We start from the raw sequence: 17,927 nt of genomic DNA on the forward strand, positions 1-17,927 counted from the left end.
ATCTCAAAATCAAAAGGGGTCATACACTAGTCATAACCAACTGGCATACCAAGTATGAATTTCCTGGGTGCAAGCGTTCTTTGGTTATTGGGCGAAAACCATTTTTTCAGCTTCAGGTTTTCACCACCAATATATCGTTTTCACCTGTAAGTCACCACGACCTTGACCTTTGACCTACTGATCTCACAACCAATAGAGGTCATCTACTGGCCATGACCAACCCGCATACCAAGTATGAACTATCTGGACTAAAACGCTCAAAATGCACCATCTCGGACTAAAAATGGTTAAAACCTTCTGAAGGGATTACCCCCAACCCCCATGTCAAGGAGGATGTCAAAAGGCTGAACCTCAAAGAACCTCTGACGTAAATTCCTGGATCAGCCCCTGATATCCAAAATGTATTAATATTTATAGTTGAAAGAGTTAACATAAACTCTCGGCAGGTTTCTAATCTACCTTATTGAGTTAATTATCTGACTTATGCATTAAGAACAAGCATCGGGAGTTATGATGTTAAACTTATTCTATTGAATATACGATAAAAATACCTGAACGTTTAGCAGTTTAGTTCAGTAACCAAAACATAAATATGTTAGTCACTATACCGTAAGCCTGTCACATCTTAAGTTTGTTTCAATTCATGAAACAAATTATATTGTTGCTTCGTCAACCGTGTAACTTGAAATTCTATCTTAAACTTATCTACCTCACCATCTAGACCGGGGCAAATGAGTTACAGTCTCGACTATCTGTAAAACCCATCAAATAGCAATTAATTGTCGCGGTATTGTAATCCACAGTAAGCATGCGTAAGTATTAATTGCACGCTGGTTTAAAGCTGCTCGTTTACGTTTAATAGGGTCAGACAAGAATTTAAGGCCTGGTTTAACGAATGTTTTGCATGATAAACCCCTGCTGTGCATATCCTGCTAATTGCACTGGTGTCACAGTAGGGGAGAATTTCCTGTGTATTCGTTTATTGGCTCAGGGTCATTTAGGGTCCATTTCTATAATAAAACCTCCAAAATTACATAACAGTATACTCAGATCGGAGGTCTGATAAGAGGGATCAAGGCAAGTAGATTAAGATCAATACACAAAGGTTGAGTACTGTACACAGATTGGGGGGGGGGGGGCACTTATAGAAGGCTTAAACTAGGCCTTTACGAGCCCTATCTATTGTAATAAAAAAATTTTTTTCGAAAGAGTAAGCAGCTTCATTGAAAATTGAATGATTTCAAGCTTGGGTTACGTAATTATTCTCAGAGAGTATCAAGCTGTGTGAGGTTTGTTCATAAAACAAGAAAAAGTAAAACAATTTCAACAACGTTTCAAAATCATAATCGTCAACATTAAAAGTGTGATTGAGTTCCTTTAACTCTGATTTAATTATATTCCTAACCATCTTGTAGTAACGTGCAGGCAGGCAGGCAGAGGACGGACGAACATTTCAACATTTCTTGTTCATGGGGTTTTTCCTTTAAAAAAAGCCCCTAAACGTGTATTTTTATACGGCCTTTTAATAGAAAACATAACCAAATAAACTCCTAATCCTAATGACCTAACCCCCTAAACACCCCCTCGTTGGCCCGGCCGGACGGACGAACGGTAAACGGACATTTGCCCCCCCGGACATTTGCCCCCCCGGATGTTTGCCCCCCTTTTGGACCATGGCGGACATTTGCCCCCCCGCCGTTTTCGAGGGGGCGGACATTTGCCCCCCCTCAATGTTCGAGGGGGCGGACATTTGCCCCCCCTCCATTTTCGATGGGGCGGACATTTGCGATAACTTTAATAATCATGATGAATGTGCTAAAATGAATGTGCTATTTTGATCTTGATTAGTGAATTACTTATCATACCATTCAGAGAACAGAAACGTATTTTTTGCTGTATATACTTGTATATATGAGTGCTATAAATGTGCTATATGACTTCTGATTTGAAATAAAAATATTATAAAAGGATTTACATTGTTGTCTTACCTAAGCCTACATCGTCACATGTGTGACCTGAACGGTGTAATCTGTATTTATATGTAATTAGTGACAAACATACAAACTGGTGTAAATCGGTTGGCAGTTTGCACGTAAATTGAACAAATAGTTAAAGAAAAAAATGTTCATTTTTTTTATATATTAATATATTTTTAATATCTTGGTATAAACTTATAAAACCGGGGGGGGGGCAAATGTCCGCCCCCTCAAAAACGGCGGGGGGGGCAATGTCCGCCCCCTCGAAAACGGCGGGGGGGCAAATGTCCGCGATGGTCCAAAAGGGGGGCAAACATCCGGGGGGGCAAACATCCGGGGGGCAAATGTCCTAGAATCTCAGCAATCCGGACGAACGGATATTAGAGTCCGTTGAAAGAGCCTTTAACACAGACGTAATGCTCTTCCATGTAATTGCAGCACAGAATGAAATGGTGTTGAACAAAACGTTTACCTGCGAAACTACGACTCAGCATGGTGAACCCTATGCTAAGATTTAAAAAAAAACTTCGTAAATGCATTGTAACTATACAGCCCGGCTCACACAAGACCAGTCCTATTAACATTACTCATTTCGAAATTTAACCTCCAAGCTTGACCTTGACATTTGTGGTACAGGCCTTATGCGCGGCATGTATCATCATTTTAAACCACATTGCATTTCTTTTTGAAAATCGTACAGTGCATGGGCAAAATACAGCCTGGAGTATGATCATTTTAACCTTTGACCTATAACCTGGACCTTAGAGATGCAGACCAGGGTCTTGTGTGCGACACACCACCTTATCATGGTTAACCTTCATGGCATTTTTAAAAAAAATCCTATAATGCATGGTCAAGATACTTCCCGGACAAAATTCAGTCCGGACGAACGGATGCACGCACATACATGGAACCGCCATTGAGACAACTACATGTAGATCTCGCTGACCGCAATCGAGCTCGACAATAATATATCATTCATAGACCGATCTTTAACTTTTACAATTGAAATTTTTATGATATGCTCAAATATTTGATTCAATCTTCTGCAGGTCCAATTGGAGCATCTCGACCATTTTACATGCTCTTCGAATGGCGCAAATTGCCAAGGTGTTTTGATTGCTGCATGTCACTAGTTTTCCATGAAGCTTCAAGCTCAGTCAAGATTTGAGGGTTAACAATGAAATAAACAACAGTGTTAACTTTAACAATTAAAGAACACTCAGCTAAGGTTTGTTTTTCAGATAATGAAGTTAATATTTTTGTTAATGTTATGTATTGATTGATTGCATGAATAGGGAACTGAATAATCACAGACACTAGACACCCCCTCCTAATATATATATTGATTAATTCTGATTTTGGTAATTCCATGCACCCAAGGATTTAACTATAGTTTATGCTCTTCTTTATACATTACAAGTTGCACCTTGAACATTATGCAAATAGTTAAAACGCACTAAGCAAAATAATAAAGTATCTAAGACAACTTATGGAAACTATTTTCACGTTTTATTTGCATCATCATACTGTATTGATCATGTAAAAAAAGGTCGAGTAAATGCATTTGTACAAGCTTTTCACATCAATGTTAACTATGCTACATTAACAGAGAAAAATAAATAAATACTATTTTTATCATAAATCTGAAATGTGTCAATTACAGACCTTGGAATTATAATAATATACATTATAAATAGCATACAAATTCATTCATATTGAATCAACTTCATTTATATACATGGCAAATGCATAGACTACATATTATGTGATATACAACAGGTTTAAGATTGTCCCAAGCAGTCATTTACTACCAGACTGATGGAGCAGATGTAAATATACATGTATGAAAGATATATTTTTGCATATTGTTGTGTAGATAAAATACATTGAATATGTTTTAAATTATATAAACAACACCTCCCACAATTATCTGTGTCTTAACAATTGTAACAGCTCGACAATCCGCGGCAAACTTTAAAGGTGCCCCGATGGCTTTCAAAAGATTTGCCCTTTTCCAAAAGGGGGACGAAACAAAATTAAGTAAATTTAAATAATAATTTAATAAAATTGTGAAATTGAGAAAAAAAAATCAGCTTTTGATCAAAAATTCACAAATATCATTTATTTAAAAACCTTTATTGGCATTCATTGTAAATAAAGACTAGAAAAATAGTGACTTATATTTTTTAGAAATTACCCCTTTGATGCCTCTGTGTTTTAAATATTAACGAACATTTCATTTGCTATGTTTTTAAACACCATGCTTAATATATCCACATTTCACTGGTTTTAAATCTCAATCAAAATCCATTGTGTACAGCTAAGCCAAAAAACATGTAAAGCAAAAGAACTATTCTAAATATCGCTCTCTTTCATAAACACAAAAACTACTACGACAAATTGAGATTTGTGTGACAAAAAAGGGAAGGACTAATACAAGTTAAACTTCATCGTTTCAAGCAAGTCTTTCAAAGCCAAGAACTTTTCGCACTCTATTATGTTATTGGCGTATGTGACTTAGTCAGGTATAGTTCATGTATTACAAACTTATTCCAGCAGTCGCTAGCAATTTTCCGAAGATTTTTTTTTAACTTTGTAACATATGAAATTTAACCTATACTAATACTTCTGAATGTCTGCTTCCATACAATTTTGAACAATCTACACTAAAAACATATGTACTTATCTTGCCAGCGAAAACAATAAATGATAGTATTAACAATTTGAAAATGTTTTAGATATATTTATATACAGAATAAAAAGGATTCCCTGACTGTTAATTTCACCCCTTGTCCAATAATCCACAGGGAGACTTATTACAGACAGGGCAGCCCTTTATTCATGTGGATTTATAATTGTGCTAGGGGGGACCGGGGGCATGCCCCCTCGAAATTTTTTGAAAACCATGGTGCATTCTGGGCGTTTTGAGGTGTTTTATTTAGTACTGGAAAATGGATAGTTTTAGGATCATGTAGTCAAGAACGCATACTGCAACTTAGACTGATTTTTTTATTAGAATCATGTGGATTCAGTCGCGAACTCATGTATAGGCAGCTACGCGCCTGACAGAAGCTTGAGATTATTGAAGAACCAGTCTTTTAAAATGTTTTATAATTAGACACAACAACACTAGTTCCTATATTTGAATGGGATAGTACACATTTAGCATAGCTCTATCTTCCTTAGGAATAAAACAGGTGTTTCAACCATCTCTGAATAATACTGCTATATATGGCTTAAACAAATGCTAATCAAAATTCAAAAAACAAAATTGAAAATAAGCTTTCCTCAGTCTAGCATCTGGAATTTTATCACATCTATAATTCTTTAATCACTGTCAAATCATTACTGTTGGAAATATATTATAACAACCAAGGCTATGATTAAAAAAACAACAACAACAGTACACATACAGTCAAACCCTGTTGGCTGGAACCGTCACAGACCAGCAAAAATACCGTAAGTCTAAGGAAATTCGAGCTGATCTGGAATGCTTACCTTCAGTTTAAAAAATTGTTCCTTTACATTCAGTTTTACCCAACAAGGAAATCAAGTTCAAGCCAATGGAGTTTGATGGTACAGTTAAATCTGTATATCATGAAACAATTTGATGACAAAATAAAATAACTAAACACTCAACATTATTTTGTAAGTGGAATGAAGGCCTTCTATTTATTTTTGTCAATATTTAATACTGTTAAAAGCATTATAGTATATTTTTTATATTTACATAAGTATACAGTTATCTTCCTCCTGAAGTTATATTGAAAAGTCTAAAAAAACAACAGTTCTTGTTTTTATGGCATTGATTTGTGAACAGTTTGGTCAAATACTCAGAGAACCTCAAAGACTGGTCAAAAGGTCATTGTCCCCAATGGTTGAAATGCAGGGTAACAGACCTTTTTATCAAGAATGTTAGGAGCGATATAGTTTCTTGGAGAGATTTCTAGAAGTAGTTTTGTACTGATAATAACCTCTCCAAGTTATGAAATCACTTGATTTAATGGCCCCTCCCCTTTTTCCCACTCCCTACAGGTTAGATATTAGTGAAGATCCCTTTAAATCATGCAGAATTCCATATTCCATAGGTAACTCCTGAAATTGACATAAACGAATTTCCCCAAATTTAGGTGCAGATACTCTTTTCCAAAACACCAAGAAAAATCATTTTTTAAACTTCTAGCAGTTGACTAAAACATGAAAAAAGAGGGAACATTTACATATCACATTCAGGCATATATACATATGTATGAAAGATCAATGTTGACTTAATATTTCACATTTCATGATATAAGCAAAAACTTTAAGTATTTCATATGTCACGTTATCACATAAAAATATCATGTTTTTCTTACAAATTCTACAATTTAAAAAAAAAAATGTAATCACATCTTACGATTTCTACCCAAAATCCATGATTCCACATTTCATTATCACATACTTCACAAAATCACTTTTTGAACGAAATCGCACGAAGCATGAAATTGTGTAGAGTGAATCATGAATCATAATGTCACCAATGATATTTCATACATATGTATTTCTATTAATCATATATTATTCATATTGAATGGCTGCAGAGTATGTCCATTTCATCAAGGGAGGTCACTCTAAAAGGCTACTTTCATTCCTCAAAGGGAGGTCACTCTACATGTTTGACAGTGTGCACATTTATCTGTCCCTGGCCAGCAAGCTTTCGCCCCTTCTCTCCTATAGGGGCTGAACCATGGCGTGGAAACTTTCCTGCTACTGCATGTGGCATGGTTTGCTGAAAGTAAACAAAACTTTTATTTATGGATTTTAACAAGAGCGTCTGAAGCGTTTTAGCTGAATTATACCTGACAGATATCGCAAATGATTATTCTACGCCCCTCTTGCAATATAACTGTTGTTGCTCAACTGGTGAAATATATTGTGATCTTACACCCAAACCATTAATTATCCTCTATGGAATGTAAGCAATATATTTCAGATTCATAACTTATATACACCAGACTAATTATATGAAATAGGGGCCATAACTGTAGTCAAACTCAAGAGAGTTATGAAACTTGATAACTTTATGTCATGTCCTTTAGATTTAACTTTCAACTAAATATGGTGAAGTGATGCATGACGTGACGAGTGAAACCTTAACCTAAAAGTACATATTAATGAAGTTGCTTGCCCTTCTGACAATTTTTTTCCCTAATCCATGATATTTAAAAAATAAACGCAAAAACTTTGTAAAATTTCCTTACAAAGTTCTACAAATCACTTTGGTGACAGGTTGGTGTCTCTCTAACCACTATGGAGTTCATGGGCAGGGCAAATGTGACAGCTGATCCCTACTGTGATTGAAAATCATTAAAATGTATAAAAAATTGACATGGAACAGCAGCTGACATTAACCAGCAGCTCTGACTATCACCAGATAGGATGATACTACGTCAAGGCTTTGAACCTCCATGGTTATATATTGGAACCACACCAAGGAGACATACACCAGGGTTCATACAGACAGACTGGCAAACACATCAAGGAGTTTTCAAGGAAATTTCAAGGACCTTTTTACGGTATAACTAAAGTACTAAGGAAGGCAGATTTATCATGTGTTTTTATGACTTTGCATCAGATACACTCCAGATTTCAGGGCGGACTCGCACATTGAACTGATGTCAATAAAAAAATGTATGCAATGTTTACACATTGTTTTGTGTTTATTTTTCGAGGTTAACTAGCCAACAGAGAATAGCAAAGAGCTACATGCGAGGCTTCCACCAAGATCAGATTTCATTGTGAAGATGGACCTTTCACTTCAGAAACTTAATTTGGAGCAGAACAAGAAAATTAAAGGACCATTTCTAAATCTATGAACACTTTTCAAGCAGCTTTCAAGGCAAAATAAAAATTTAAGGAGTTTTTTTGCAAATTTAAGGACTTTTCATCCAGGAGTCCCAAATTCAAGTACTTTTCAAGTCTGTGCCAACCCTGAACACAGAGCCTGGTCGGCCCCTATTTAACCATGACACATATTTCTTCCCTCTTCTTGGTTGTTTAATGTTTTAGATGTCATTCATCATTGTTTCTCAACCACTTCTTCCAAGCCAAATTTTTGAATCACTCTGGATTTATACCAGGGATGTAGTCCAAACAATTGTACGTTGACAGATTTTTTTACAATTTTTGATATGGCAAATCCTTCACGTACAAGTTAGGGATTATAAAGATCCCGTATAACACGTCTATAATTTTAGTCTAACCGGGGACGCACTACCAGGTCAAGCCAAAATGCGACAAATAGGTGCAGAAAGACTTTAAAACTCAAAACCACAGCTGTCATGAACATTATAAAAGGCTTTTGAATACTGATGTAATTCCTTCCCCCATTGTAGGGAATATTGAAAAACATAATTCCTTCCCCCTTTGTAGGGAATATTGAAAAACATAATTCCTTCCCCCATTGTAGGGAATATTGAAAAACATAATTCCTTCCCCCATTGTAGGGAATATTGAAAAACATAATTCCTTCCCCCTTTGTAGGGAATATTGAAAAACATAATTCCTTCCCCCATTGTAGGGAATATTGAAAAACATAATTCCTTCCCCCTTTGTAGGGAATATTGAAAAACATAATTCCTTCCCCCATTGTAGGGAATATTGAAAAACATAATTCCTTCCCCCTTTAATGGAAGGAAATACTGTGAAAATAATTATTTCCCCCTTTAATTGTAGGGAATATTGTGAAATATTATTCCTTTCACCTCTTGATTTTAGGAAATATTGTGTATATAATTCCTTACCCATTCAATTCTTGGGAACATTGTGTATATAATTCAATCCCCCTTGAAATTTAATGGATATTGTGTATATAATTCTTTCTCCCTTTAATGGTAGGGAATATTGTGAAATCTACCCACCTTGTTGACTGGTTGATGTCTCTCTACAACTACAGAGCTCATGGGTGGGGCGAGGGGTGTGCCAGATGAGCCCCCTCCCAACCGGGACCTCCCACTGTCAACTCTTGAGGAGGTTACCTTGGAAGTCCCCAATGAAGACTTGGCTGGACCTGTTGCCGGTTTTGATTTACTGCTCTATAAAATATAAAAGTAGAGTGGATAGAAAACATAATGCACCAGTCAATTGTAACCACGGCCCCCCAAGGTCCAGGGGTATACCGGGGACAGCCGGGGAAATGGGCCGTGTTTTTACCTTCCCTGTGGCCCCGCAGTGCCGGGTGAATGCGGTGATTTTGTATTCGCGCCAAATATAGCGAGGAGTGTGCCTTACTTAGGGTCCCCTGGGTGCGGGGGCATTTGGCGGGGATTTTACCATCAGCTCGTCCCCGCTTTACCCGGGCTTGGCTGGACCGAAAGTCAAAGTCCCCGCTATTCCCCGGACCTGGAGGGGCCGTGGTTACAATTGACTGGTGCATAATAGTTGACCTTACATAAATGTGTCACTTCTTTGTATATAGCAAGTGAATTGGTCCCTTTATCACTGTATTTTAATAAAAATCCAGTTCTTTGACGTCAGTGGTCCAAAAAAATATTTTTGGGCAGGTCCAGACCAGCGAAAGATATTTCATGGACTGCTGACATCATAAAACTGTTTGTGGTTTTCACAACGGTTAAAATATTGAATGGTTATATACAATTTTAAGTTTAATATAAAACATATGACACACAACTTTGACACATATAACATTAAACAATGTATTAGGAATGGCCAGTCAGCCCCCAAAGGTGAATGAACCTTGCCTAATGTCTCCATCCATATACAACTTTGGGAACAGACTGGCCATACCTTATAATGTCATACAACCTTCAGTGTTGTGTAATATTGCTAAAATATAGCATAGTCATGTCTTGCATAACCAATGTGAATCACTTATGCAACTTTATTCTGTACAATTCAGAGTTACTGGAGGCATCTGGATAAGACAAGATCAAACTTGCCAAAACAGCAACATCGATGATTTTAAAACCGCTTTTAGACTAAAATTAATAATGAACCCAGTGATCTAGAGTATCATTTTGTGCCATGAATCAGCATTCAATTATTTATTATGTCTAAGGTAGCTGTAAACGTTTGTATCAAAATAAAGAGGTTCTGTGATAGGACCACAAGATATATCAATTTCTTGTATACCGGGCGTGTGTTTCCGGTCATGTGACCAGTGCTGGAAAAACCTGTCTTACACCCCCCATGTAAGATGAGTCACGCACAACAACGCGCCACTTCTTATTTCTTTTAATGTAATTGGTTAATGAAAAGTACATTATGTCATTTCAATAAAGTGCAATCAAACATAATTTAAGTACGCAAGACTTTTAATTAAACTTAAAATAGATAATCGTAAAAACATGATTTTTAGAGGAATTTTTGACATTTAAAGTGATTTAAAATTTCTGCGCTTTATGACGTCAGTAAACAGCGTTGCACACGCTTTTTGATGTAATATACATAAGTGCGTTTTTTACGTCAATTTTTCCACAACTTGATAATTTTAGATTTGCACGCAAAAATATCAATTATGTTTCTCCAGTCCGGATCGAAAAATCCGACCCTTGGGCACGCTGCGTGGCCAGTAACTCTGCAAGCCCTCGGGTCAGATTTTTCTATCCGTACCGGAAACATATGATAGATACCTATAATATCGATATTCTGTCCTATGATAAGGTATTGTAATACTATTTCCGTCATACCAACATAGCCATTGGGCCAATAGTTCGTATAACAATCATTATTTGTAAATTCTCTATCTATAAATGCATCACTAATATACTATTGATATGTTGGCAGCCTGTGTTCTTTCTTTACAAAAACTAAAAATAAATGGTTACACTTTAACTGTATCATACCCAAAGTTATTACAAGAGCGATTATAGGACAGTGGGCGCGACTATACGCCACTTTGTCTAAGAAATGTGCAATAATGATGTAAATTATGTACCTGTCAAAAACAATAAAAAAGTATAAAAAAATGGAAATGAAAGGCCAACCATAATTTCTATTTATATGGAGTTTAGAAGCATAATTGTGTGATAGTCGTGAACAACTGTGTGAAGTTTAAAGTGAATTGAATAAGGGTATAGAAGTTATCAGAGAAAAACCCAACTTGCCCTTAAACCATAACCAGACACAATGTGCTGCTTAAGAAGTTTAAAAAATATGGGCCTACAGTACCAGTACTCAACATGTTGGTATTACAGTACTGGCTTTCTGACCAATCCAAGAAGTACAACATTCCCTGGAATGTGCAATATGTTTGTTTCCTACAGAAAAAAATCATAAACAGACTGAAACTTACAAGTTAACAGCTGTTCCGACCACAGGGGGTTCTTTCATTATTATAACCCTATATATAGAAAGAATGGAGAGAAACACCAGTCCTATGGTTCGGACAGTTTGTAAAAAAACTTGGAATTATGTTTATTTTCAGAACTTTACCCAACAGCTTGCTTTTGAATGGCCTTTATTTTTTTAGGAAATTCTGTTTATTTTTTTTTATCAATACTGGGCGAGTACCTAAATCGGAACAGTACCTAAATATGGAACACCCATTATAAAAGTGTTTTTCCTATCGAGATCAGGTTATTTACGATTTCAATCAATAAAGACGATTGCTTCAGATACAAGTTCCAAAGAACACAAAAGTCATTCATCCGGTCAGTATTTCAAATACTGCGATCATTTAAAGTTTTTCATGTTCAAATGTCAATACATGGCACGCGGGGGAAAGACTTCATGCTTGCCACAATCACAGCATACTGGTACAGCCTGTATTTTACTGAAATCATCAAATTTTACTGACAAAAATGACAAAAAAAGACAAGCTGGAAATAACATAAATTATTAATTTACTTAAACAAAATATGGAGCAATAATTTTAAAAAAATAAATGAAAATAAATAACAAATTAAAACTGTTCCATATTTAGGTACTCTAAGGACGAAAATTGCAGTTCTTAATTGTGCGGTTAATAAAGTAATTTTCATGCAGATAAGTTGTATCTTGAAAAATGCCATTTCTATCAACCAATTGGTCTTGAATCTGAGTATGCTGATGGGAAATTTTGTAGTTGTAGTGCAAGTCTAACTAAAAATATTTCAAAAATAGTGCCAAAAGTGTTCCGATTTAGGTACTCACCCAGTACACCACAAAGAACTTAGTCAGCAATGTGCCGCACACTTTTTTCTATAATGCATTAAACCACAGTTATCTGCATCTTGGTCACTTGTATTTTTATGGGGCGATTGGATTTCTTGATTGTACAGAATGTATAAAATATTTAAAAGACCCTATTCACTAAAATACATGAGTTAAACTGTTATAGATCATATAATTAATTTATTCTAAATTCTTAGGCAAAGAGATCAACTTGGGGAGCCAAAAACTCAACAAAAACAGCTTGACTGACCAAACTGCAGGTAACAGTGCACTAAAGAAGACAATAAAGCATCATTATGCTAATATTTTTATAAATTTAATTGCTTATTTTTTGTCATAAGTTTAGTTGATTTATTTAAGCTTGACTGGGAAAAAAGCTAAAGGTTGATATGAATAACAGTCTGATCTGTATCCTGGTTAAAAACAGAAGCACAATACGCAATAAGCACAATAATAGCACAAAACATAAGTCCATAATGAGGGCCCTGGCCTTGAAAAAGCCCCTCTTATCCGGCTGGTAGCCCATTGTTGAACTGTATTTTTCAAACATACGAATATGTCACACAAAGGTGTTGTAACTTATTCTAACCCCCTTTTTCACCACCTCTTAGTACCAACAAATTTTTCACATATTGTTTACTGCTCGTTCATTAATTTGAGCAACCAGTCACTGTATATTTGAGTGAATATCAGTTCGTAAATGCAGCAAGAAGTTCCTTAATTAAAAGGTTCACCTATAGCTAATTTAGAGGTGCACCTGTATACATAAAAGTGCAGTTCTGAAAACAAAGGTGCACTTCAATTTCTAAAATACAAAATAGAGTTGTATGTCTATATTTAGAGGTACGTCTATATCTATTAGATGTAAATTGAACATGTTTTGGATATACCTAAATATTAGGACCAACACCTCTAAATATAGAGGTGCATCTCTCAGAATTAAAACAAGAGGGCCAAATGGCCCTGAATCGCTCATCTGTCATATATTGCACATTGGTTTGATAAGAAATCTGGATGGTTCAAAGTAGTAAAGGTTTTTTAAAAGTCTAGAATAAGCTAGGACTTATGGAGTATATCAAGTAAGAGGATGATATGTTGAACAGTGATGGTAACATTGAGTCTGGTGAATGAACAACAAGAATTAGTTAAATTGCTTTTATTGATGAACTCAGTATTATAACAAGTGTTTGCAGTAACATATCTTTTAAAAATGTAAACTATCAAAATGGGAGATGTAATAAACTGGGCATGCTATTTTACTGCACACATCTTTCATGTCAGTAACACTCGAAAGAGGAGTTGACATTATACAGATATAGATAGATAATTCACTTCTCCCATAACTTTGATGCTAGCTTGAACCCTGTTTAGGAAGACAAATATTGAGATTTACTTTTAAATATTTATGGAAAAAGTTAGCTACCAAAGCAAGATTATCAGTGATTTTAAGACATTTACATCAGAGAAATATTAAGGCTAGTGGATTTTCACTGACCAGGGGTAGTGAAAATTTGTGATGTACTAGCCCGACTTTCTTGTGTCTTCAGTTAAGATCATAATTTTGATGACGGCATGAGTTTTTTTTTCGTTAATCAATATAAAATACATCTAAAATATACAAAAACAAGAGGGCCATGATGGCCCTAAATCGCTCACCTGAGTAAAAGAGTTTAACCTTTGTTATTAATATAGCTTGTTTCTCAAAGAATATTGAACAAGAGCTGTCAAAGTATGTGACAAATGCCCCCCAATGTGACATTGATCTATGAACAAGTACATAAAAAGTTGATCTTGCCTTTATGTGTCAAATACATATTGCAAGTTATATTAAATTGCCTCTGAGCATAGAAAAAAAACACAATCATACTAAATGACAGCCAACACTCTTTATGTCCTCATATTCAGCATTCCATTGTGAATAAACACTTAGTGTATCTTTCACCTTAGAGGTAGGGACATGGGTCTTGCACACGACACGTTGTCTTGGTATGTCGAAAACATATGGCAAGTCATTTTAAAATCTGTCCATATAAGAGAAAGTCACAGCGCGGACATGACAGCCTATATTTTCCTTCAGGTTGCCATGGCAACCAGAGTTCTGCATGGAATTAAATTTTTTGAACAATTTTGAAAAAGCACCAACCGAGGATCATTCCTATGAAGTTTCATCAAAATTGTCCAAGCGGTTTAGGAGAAGAAGATGATTGTAACCAATTGTTGACACTTTTCCTTTAGGTTGCCATGTCAACCAGAGTTCTACATGGAATTAATTTCTTTGAACAATTTTGAAAAAGCACCAACTAAGGATCATTCCAATGAAGTTTCATCAAAATTGTCAAAGCGGTTTAGGAGAAGAAGATGATTATAACCAATTGTTGACATTTTCCTTTAGGTTGCCATGGCAACCGGGCCAAACAAAATTATGTGAACAAATTTAAGAGAGGTCCATGCAAGGACACTTCAAACCAAATTTGCTGAAGATCTATCAAGGGGTTCATGCGAAGAAAATGTTAAGTATTTTTTACTAATTTTAGCTCTGGTGGCCCTTAAAAGGGGCCAAACAAAATTATTTGAAAAGACCTGACAGAGGCCCATGCTAGGATGCTTCAGACTTGAAGATCTATCAAGCAGTTAATAAGATCAAGTTGTTTAAAGGTTTTTCTATTTTTTGCTCTGGTGACCCCTAAAAGGGGCCAAACAAAACCATTTGAACAAAGTTGAGAGAGGACCATGTAAGGATGCTACATATCAAGTATGGAGTCATTCTGACCTTTACTTTCAGAGGAAAAGACGTTTAAGTGACAAGACAATGTAAAAACAAATGACCCCTGAGCAAGGCCAATTTGACCCCGGGACAATAATTTGAATACCTTTGGTGTAGGTCCACTAGGTAACACTATATACCAAATATGAAAGCTCTAGGTCTTATATTTTGGAGAAGAGGATTTTTAAAGTTTTATTATATAAGACTATATAAAAATATTGAAAACCTAAGCCTATGAACATGGGGCGTGGCCAATTTTGACCCCAGGGCTAAAGTTTGAACAATCTTAATATTGGTCCGATAAACAATGCTTCATACCAAATATGTAAGGCCTTCGCCTTTTAGTTTCGGAGAAGAAGATTTTATAAGTTTTCATCATATACATATATAAGGAAACCCATGACCGCCCGGGTGGGGCCATTTTTTGACCCCAGGGCCAAAGATTGAACAATATTGGTACAAGTCAACTAGATGATATATCATGCCAAATATCTAAGCTCTTGTCACTACTTGATTTTACGTGTGTATCTATATATGTATATTTGTTATTAATTGTTGTATGTGGCCCATATTGAAAATTAGTATGTGTACTAAATATGTTATCCAGTTTAAGTTATGACGTTACTTGTCTTTGTGAGTTTGGAGAAGATTTATTTAAAGTTTTCACTATAACACATATAGAGAAAACCCATCAGCCCCGGGGTGTGGCCAATTTTGACCCCAGGGCCATAATTTGAACAAACTTTGTAGAGGTCCACTAGACAATGAATCATGCCAAATATCTAAGGCCCCAGGGTGTGGCCAATTTTGACCCCAGGGCCATAATTTGAACAAACTTTGTAGAGGTCCACTAGACGATGAATCATGCCAAATATCTAAGCTCTAAGCCACGTAAGTTCAGAGGAGATGATTTTTGAAGTTTTCACTATAAACATATAGAGAAAACCCATGACCCCCCAAGGGGGCGGGGCCAATTTTGACCCCAAGGCCATAATTTGAACAATCTTTGTAGAGGTCCACTAGACGATGAATCATGCCAAATATCTAAGCTCTAGTCCAAGTAAGTTCAGAGGAGAAGATTTTTGAAGTTTTAACTATAAACATATAGAGAATACCCTCACCCCCCGGGGCGGGGCCAATTTTCAACCCAAGGCCATAATTTGAACAATCTTTGTAGAGGTCCACTAGACGATGAATTATGCCACATATCTAAGCTCTAAGCAACATAAGTTCAGAGGAGATTTTTGATTTTTTTACTATAAACATATAGATAAAACCCATGACCCCCCAGGGGCGGGGCCAATTTTGACCCCAGGGCCATAATTTGAACAATCTTTGTAGAGGTCCACTAGACGATGAATCATGCCAAATATCTAAGCTCTAGGCCAAGTAAGTTCAGAGTAGAAGATTTTTGAAGTTTTCACTATAAACATATAGAGAAAACCCATGACCGCCCAAGGCGGGGCCAATTTTGACCCAAGGGCCATAATTTGAACAGTCTTGGTAGAGGACCATTTGGTGATCCTACCTACCATATATCAACGGCCTAAGCCTTGTGGTTTGGGAGAAGAAGATTTTTAAAGTTTTTCCTTTTGGTTGCCATGGCAACCAGAGTTTTGCATGGAATTGAATTCTTTGAACAACTTTGATAGAAGACCACCCAAGGAACATCCCTATGAAGTTTTATTAATATTGGCCCAGCGGTTAAGGAGGAGATGTCTTTTAAGTAAATTGTTGACGGACAACGCACGACGGACAAAAGGCAATCACAAAAGCTCACCTTGTCACAAAGTGACAGGTGAACTAAAAATCGAGTCTCATGCATGCTGTGTTAGTCAGTAACTCTGCAAGCCTCTGTTCTTGGCAATGTACTGGTGCTCTCGGGTCAGATTTTTCTATTTGGACCGGGAACACATGCCAGATATTATTAGTCGGTACAACGTCAAGGCTCCAAGGTAATCCAAAGTTAAATTATGGAAGCGAGGATGTGATCAAAGTCAAGAGTCGTCTCAAAGTCAGTTGTTTGCTAGCACACAGCAGCAAAGTGTATAAACCTTTAGTATAGTTGTCCATAGGGTATCTTTTTGCCATTTTTTTTGGTGCAATTGCCGGGAACACTGTTTCCGCATTTTGTCTTAAGTTAGGCATTTGACCAAAGTTTGAAGAGAATCCTTCAAATGGTTAAAGACTTGTTTGGGGCAGATACAAAATCCTGTTACATTGAACGGTGACATGATGGCCTTCAGTCGGAGAAGCTCAAAAATGAGATATGTGTGTTGTCCGAATGAGGTGAACGTTAACCCAGTAAGAAACTAAATTCCAGTTATCATCTTAGAAATTATGAGTCAACACAAATGGCACCATCTTATGGCACCGTTACATAAAGAAAAAGGGCAAAAGTTCATTGTGGTCCTGCTGTTGAGCAATTATCATAGGTCTTGAAAGCCACACATTGTTTTCAAGTGGTTATTTTTTTTTAAATCGGTCCATGCATCATGAAGAAATCGACCAGACAAAAAAGGGGGGCAAAAAAAACACTGCAGTATATTGTTAAAATCTTTGAGCTGTACTCGATTACATTTTATGCTGTAGAGTATTTCTTCGTTAGTATCTTAACCACAGTTTTGAATCAGCATGTTCTTGGCTGCACTTTTAAAAGGTACAAAAGCATGTAATAATAATACTTATTAACTTAATGTTGTTTGTGGTAAAACAAGTTGAGTCTTAGATTGAGAATTGTTTTAAGTATTTTTGTGGCAGGGGCCATATTCAATAAGCTAGTTTGATTGAACTTAAATTTAAGTTTAGAAACTGAGTGTTTTGATTGGCCTGTAAATTTAGATGGCCAACGTGATGTTACATGTTACAGCTCGTAGCAATATAATTGGAATACTTTTCCTTTTGAAAAATATGACAGGTAATGTAAATACAATAGGGTTATAAGTACTGCGTTTTGATCCGGGAGGTCATATTCAACTCGAGTGGATTTTGCAGAAATCTGCAAAAATCCACGTGAGTTGAATACGACATTC

The 17,927-nt window shown here is 36.1% G+C and overlaps 1 protein-coding gene across 1 annotated transcript in view; it reads right to left on the reverse strand.

The window, feature by feature from the left end:
- Positions 1 to 3,486: 3,486 nt before the first annotated feature.
- The window catches only part of LOC128222690 (centrosomal protein POC5-like), a 29,967-nt gene continuing 15,526 nt past the window's right edge, over positions 3,487 to 17,927 (reverse strand). The window contains exons 12-13 of the mRNA XM_052931776.1: positions 8,879 to 9,052; positions 3,487 to 6,747 (exon numbers count right to left, since the gene is read on the reverse strand). Of these exons, the coding sequence (XP_052787736.1) occupies positions 6,622 to 6,747; positions 8,879 to 9,052 (300 nt within the window). The 3' untranslated portion in view covers positions 3,487 to 6,621. The remainder of the gene's footprint in view (positions 6,748 to 8,878; positions 9,053 to 17,927) is intronic.

This window comes from Mya arenaria, chromosome 17, assembly GCF_026914265.1.
Source record: "Mya arenaria isolate MELC-2E11 chromosome 17, ASM2691426v1".
Taxonomy (NCBI): domain Eukaryota; kingdom Metazoa; phylum Mollusca; class Bivalvia; order Myida; family Myidae; genus Mya; species Mya arenaria.